Source organism: Oryzias melastigma, linkage group LG12 (assembly GCF_002922805.2).
Source record: "Oryzias melastigma strain HK-1 linkage group LG12, ASM292280v2, whole genome shotgun sequence".
Taxonomy (NCBI): domain Eukaryota; kingdom Metazoa; phylum Chordata; class Actinopteri; order Beloniformes; family Adrianichthyidae; genus Oryzias; species Oryzias melastigma.
In genome coordinates, this window is record NC_050523.1 from 7,638,860 (window position 1) to 7,645,653 (window position 6,794).

General features: G+C 35.7%; 1 protein-coding gene across 1 annotated transcript in view; it reads right to left on the reverse strand.

Annotated features, from left to right (window-relative positions):
* Positions 1 to 6,794, reverse strand: part of LOC112163163 (netrin-G2) — an 86,086-nt gene that overhangs the window by 6,062 nt on the left and 73,230 nt on the right. Inside the window, exon 6 of the mRNA XM_024299389.2 lies at positions 5,449 to 5,616. Within this exon, the coding sequence (XP_024155157.1) occupies positions 5,449 to 5,616 (168 nt within the window). The remainder of the gene's footprint in view (positions 1 to 5,448; positions 5,617 to 6,794) is intronic.

The window sequence follows — 6,794 nt, forward strand, 5'->3', positions numbered from 1 at the left end:
AGATTCAGGGGAGAGCAGTTAAAAATCTGAATCAGATTCACGAGTCTCGTCTTCTTATGCTAGATAGTTTTAGCGTTGAGCTAAAATAATCCTTAGAAATCTGCAGAGCAACAATCATTCATTGGAAATTCCTCTCTGAGCTGAATATGGGACTGTTGGTGCGGAGCAACCCCGCCCCCCATTCACCTCGCTGATGCTGAAAGCTCTCTGATTACACGTTCTCCTGCTAGCTTACAGCCCCCTTACAACCAACATTGTCGTCATCCATCCGTTACAGAATCCAAGCACAAGTGGAAATGCTTTTTTTTCTAAAGCTGCATTTTTTGTGCTCCTGATTCACAATGATTTGAATAAATAAATACTCAGAAATACAATATTGAGCTTAATTTTCTTAAGATATGTCTTCTATTATCAGAAAAAGTCCACAAAAATGTGATAAACATGAAAAATACATTTTTTTTCAAAGGGGTCTTTAATAAATGAAACCATTTCGAAAATGTCCCAACTGTGCTTTCACATCGTCCCCCTCTTAGCCGTTTCTGGTTCAGACATCCTTATCAAAAAATAAGTATACTCAAGTTTTATTTAAGTAGTGCTGGGCGATATGGAAAAAAATGGTATATCATGATATTTTATGTCACAATAACGATATATATCACGATATACCACAGTAAAATAAATTCAATTATTCTCTGAAAAAAAAAACCACAAAGTTGTCATTGCTAACTTTTCTCTGACTTTATTTTGCCGAGTCACACGGAAATGAATAGCTACAAATCAGAAACGTTATTTTAAGTGCACGAAAGTTTCTAGTTTCCTAGTAGGAAAACACACTTTTGCACAAAAGCTTAGCACTAAAAATAAACAAATAAAAACGATAGCATCGTCATATCGCCCAGCACTAGTTTTAAGTATACTTTTTCAAAACTAAAATTATGATAGTATACTTTAGTTAGTTACTGTTAGCCTATATTTCTCACTTACTTCTCAGTGTTAAAATTGGAGGATCTTGGGATATTTCAAGGATATTAAAAATGTATTTTTATACACCAACCAGGAGAAATGTGTTACTTGTAAACTAAAAGCAAACCCTAAAAGCTATATAATATCTACTTCATAGTGTACTTTAAAAAGCTTAAAGTATACTTATACTAATGGTATATCAGAAAGGTTACTTTAAGTATACTTTTTATAAACTAAAAGTGGACCAATTTAGTTTCAAGAAGTATACTTGTTAGTAAACTGCTGGTATACATTTTAAGTGTACTTGATACACTCGGGGAAGTATACTTTTCTATACTTGAGCATGCTTTAAAACATGCACTTGAAGTACATTTATTTGGTGTTAAGGGTAACCGCCATCTTCAGCCACTCCTGGGATAATACTCAAACAGCCCACACTCATTTAGCTTGAGCTGGTTTGTCTCAGTCTCTTAACCGTTCAAGTGGTTCACTCTGTTGAATTCTTGCCCCATTGGAGGCATGTTGTTATGACCCCGTCTGCATTTGTTGGATCAGGATTCAATCTTTAATTCTAAACACTCACCCCTGAACTGTAGCTGCCCACATTTTACCCACATCTTTGGCTCTTTGCACCATCATCATTAACCAAGTGTTCTGACTCGGTCACTGCTGTGACTCCAGTGAAGCCTAGAAACCTGCTGTTCCTGGAAGGAGTCCACCTGAATCACTAACAAACCTTTTACCATTCCAGCTTGAACCTGACACTAAACTGACCTGTTAAGTAAAAGAAACCTTCAAGTGCAACTTCAAGGTCAAATAGAAAGAGGAGTTTAGGTTGCCATTTATAAAAATAAAGTGTTTTGCCACAAAGGCTAAAATATGAAATCGTGCATAGAAGTGGATTGAACTGCACCATTCACTTTTATTATTAACATATTTTAAAAATACAGTCATGGTCTCACCCCAGTTTACTTAACTACACTGCAGCCATTCTAGGGTTTTAAGGTCTGGTGATCAATATTTGATGTGCCACGGTCACGACAGAAACGCTGGGGTGACCGTGCTTTTCCCAATGCTAGAATACCTGCGCATGCTATCAGACCTAATCAGCTTTAAATGGCAATTAAAAACTGACCTTTTTAGAATAGATTTTAATGGTCGGTAGTTGGTGGCATTTTATTTTATTTTATTTTATTTGTTTTATTGCTCTCTTATTTATCTTTTGTGCATTTTATTGCTGATTGATTTTTGTAATTTTTATGCTGTTTTTAATTTTGTTCTTAATTTGCCTAATTTTACTTTTTTATTATTATTTAAATTGTGAAACACTTTGTTACCCCTAAAGGAGTTGTAAAGTGCTATATAATTAAATAAATAAATAAACTCAATCGCAAAATCCAAAACACACTTTAGGTCGCGGGCCGAAAAGGATAAACAGTTATTGAACACTCTCAAACTACATTTTTAAAACTTTAAAACTGTAACTTTTTGACATAATTATAAATAATAAACAGGCAGAAATTTATTCCAGAATAAATCAACTTAAACCTTAAATAACTTTCAATATTTTATTCTATAAATTAGTTAGAAATAATAACGTCTGGCTATTAATAACAATAAAAGAAAGAGATCTGGAGGGCTGGATAGAATTATTCCGAGGGCCGGATACGGCCCCGGGCCTCGACTTTGGCACATGTGCCATAAAGGATTTAGAGAGTTTAGAGGGATGGATGTTTTGTATCAATCTTTATTCATTTTATATCGGAGGAAAAGTGGGCTGGCTTGTGTATAAAGTGTCAAGTTTGCTATGTTGCTGAGACTTCAAAACTAAAGTGATTTAGTAATTCTGGAGTCATAGTTGACATTTTCTGACATTTTTATCTGCTTTTATGTCGCTGCTGTTGTTAACTTTCTTTATTTTGAGCCTAACATTTCATTCTGCAAAGAAACATATTGCACTGTTGGAAATACTAAAATACTCATCCCCAGGCTGAGAGTATTAATATTGTGATTAACAGAAAAAAGGAGGTTATCTAATGTATAATTTGAGCTCCTCTTAGACTTAAAACCTTAAATTTGCTGGTAATATCATCTAAATTCATTTAACAGTCAGGAGCAAATTAATGATAACAAAACCCACAAATCTACATTTTTGTTTGTCAGTAAAAAATACATTTCCTCCATGACTTGATATAATTCATGCAAGTGTTTTTGCATCAAACAAGATCCGATTTTAAAATTAAATGCATTGTAAAATATTTATAAATCAAAACTGGCACATAAGCAGGGAGCCCCAGATTAAAGCAATTACAGCAGTGCTGTCAGAAATCCTGCTTGTGGGTCATTTCCATTCGTGTGTGGTTTCTGTGTGACCAACTGTGAGAGAATGTGAGTGAGAATGCAAATCTGTGGAAAGTCTTTCTTTTTTTTTGAAAGATTTCTGCCCGAGAGACGCCTGATTGAACCGATTCTTGTTGCCACACTCGGCGTGCCAGTGAGCTGGCAGATGAGCTCGCAGGGCCTTATTTGTGCTGACTCCAAGGCCTTGCCCTGTGTGTGTGCCCTGACCGTTGCAAGTTTACCCTCCAGCCCCCTGCAGTCCACCTACAGATGGATCCAATCAACACCAGATTTTATCTCCACAGCGACGCGGACAGAGTGACCTCTGATCAGAATGTATGCTCCGCAGCAAAAAACAAATGAAAAGCAGTAATTTAATGAAAAAGATTTTTTTATTTATTTTAGAAAATCTATAAAAATGAAGGTTTTTGTTTCTGAGCCTCAAATACTGGTTTTGGTTGGAGTTAAAAGTGTCTGCTTTCGCCTTTAAGGTTGCTGGAGGCCGTTCTCATCACTGTGTGGAGCTTTTTAAAAAAAAATAATTTCAATGGATATTGTTGTTATTGCAGCTTTGTCTCAAAACGAACAAATCTAAAAAGTCATGTTTGTGAACACATCACTGGAGCTGCACATGACCAGTTTGAGAAGAAATCTAATTCAAGCCGGTTGACCTTGGAGAGTTGTTTCATCCTCAATCAAACGTGCTGTGAAAAAACGGTTTACACACTGTATGTGACTGTAGACTAAAAAAATAGATAGTAGTTTAATTTTGTGCAGAATGTTCTGTACGCTCCTTGTCAAAGTTGCTCTCTTTGTGGCATCAAATTCCAACTAAATCTAAGCTTAAACGAGCATTGTCTCACTATGTAGCAGGATAACTCAATTTAACCATTTACATAGTTTGATCTTTTTTGGGGTTTTTTTGTACCCCATTCCAGCTTTAAGAACTTTTTATTTTATTATTATTATTATTATTTTACATTTGTTTAATAGATTTTAATTTACTTCTTAAGTTATTTATTTATTTTTTTATGAGGTCAAAACTCCTCCTGCACATTATGTAATATTAAAGAGACGGCTTTCTATTAAACTGAAAACTCAAATGTTTTGTTGTTGAACATCATCAGCAGGTTAATTAAATTAAGCTATTCTTTAAAAAAAAAAAATGCTGAAAAAATATTTTAAAAATCAAAAAATCTTTTGCATTAAAACTTTGTCTTAACAAAAAAGTAGAATAAATATATGTAAATGTATTCAGGTTACATCCCTTTCAGTTGCTATTTTTTTAAAGATTGACAGGAGAAAGAAGCTGCTTATTTGCAAAAATTGGACAACTTTAATTTAACCCATAAAGACCCATTCTTCAATAAAAATTAAACCACAAATCAAGTTGACCACACAAAACGTTTCAGATTTTTTTTCTGTGACACTGGATTCTTATTAAAAGACGTATATATTTAAGTTGTTTTAATTTTGAGTTTAAAAAAATAACTGTTTCACTTCTGTTTCAAATTTTTATTTAAAACTTTTTTTGTGCAAAAAAACAATATTTATTCCAATATTTAAAACAGATTTTCAAATTAATCTTTTCCAATATACATTGCTTTTGCTCTAATACTGTATAACCCATTTTGTTGCTTGTTTCAGACATAATAAAAGCCTATCCCACAAATATTCAGCTTAGAACACTGTTTACTTCAAAAGTTTGGTTTTGCGATGCAAATTTGCAAAAGAAATTTGATTGTAAATGAACAAGAATGAGGATCTTGTCACACTTTTTTGTAGAAAACTCACTTTGTTTTCAAAATCTATGCAAAAGGAGGAAACAAAATAATTTTCTTTTTTATGTTTCGCTTTATTTGAGTCCCATAATCTGCCTTGTACTTGCAGAAAATCTTTTGAATGTAAAATGTATTTAAGATGAAATGCTCCCTGTTTTTGTTTATGCATCAAACTATTATCCTTGCACTTTCATCATTTGATAACTAAGTTTCAAAGCTGTCCATGTCAGTTTTAAAGTAACAGTAGCGTCTCGTCCACTTTCCAGCCAGACGTACATCCTGTTCAAACTCCACCACAGTGCTGATGCACCGCCAGCACCCTCCCCCCACCCCCCACACTCTCACTGTCTCCCAGCAGACTGACCGATGCAGACGTTCTCATCATCCAGCTCGGCAGAGGCGTTGCGGAAGTATCCCAGCCTGCAGTGTTGGCAGTTCTGGCCTCTGGTGTTGTGCTTGCAGCTGACGCACGTGACGATGTTCAGGTAGTCGATGTAGCTGCAGCGGTTGGAGTGGCCGTAGCACTCACAGTCTGCAACAGAAGAGGGGTTTCGCTGTAATGCCAGGGCAGTGATTTTATGTTGACCTCAACATTTAGAGGATGAAAAATAGACGGGAAGTTTATTGGATTTGTAGAATAATTGGATGACAGCGAGGAAAGATGAATAATCTGCTCTGAGAGATGTGTCTGCTTTAGTTTTAGATCTCAGTTTAAAGAATGGATGGGTGCCTGTGTGTTTTATGAGGCACCTCTATCACTCAATATTGGCTCAATAAAGACAGGCCAATCCCTCCCCATTACTACACTCACAGCTTTGCTGAGTCTGCTCTGCTGGGCTGCAATGATTACTGATGGGAATTCCACTGTCCTGAGTGTGTGTGTGTGTGTGCACCTGTCTGTGGGTATGGACGTGCCATCAGAGGGCATGTTAATTGTGTCTGGGAATTTAATTATATCACAAGACGAGTAGATTATAAAGGATTTAGAGGTGAGTGGTACGACAACGTTTCAAGTCTGTACCTGAAAGTGTAACACAAGTCTGACCCCCTGTTAACCTGATAGAGCACCGACTCCTGAGAGCATTCCTAGTACTTATCCCCTATGAAACTCACTCTAAATCAATGGAAAATATGTCTTTGTAGGCACTTTTAAGTTCCCAGTGGTATTTAAATTATGATTATGCAGTCTTTAGCCAAATTTTTTTTTTAAAAAGTGTCGATTTTAAGGACATAGTTTCTGCAGAGCTGCAGGAGTTCATTGGAAATTCACCTCAAAGTTTTGGCAGTTGGCGAGTAAGTAAGCCTCCACTGATGTCCCATCATCCCTTTGTTTACACTCCCTCCATCCAGCTTACAACCCCTCACATCCCCAAGCTAAAATTACACGTGCCACAAACATTTGGTGAGCTGTATTTGAGCTATCCAGACGAACAGATTTGAACCTGATTGCAGCTCAGACGAGGAAAACAAAGACGTACATGGATCTATTTGTCAGTCTTTACCTCACATTTTCCAACAGGATCTTTTTCCTTCTTCTCCTGATTCATCAGGATTTGAATAAATAAATATTCAGAAATGCAGCTTTTATCTGAATTTCTTTCATATATATGTCCTTCATCACAAGAAAAATGCTACAAGAACATGTTAAAAACACCAATTTTCATCAGGGTGGATCTTTAAGTAAAAAACAAACAAACAAAAAAAAAAACA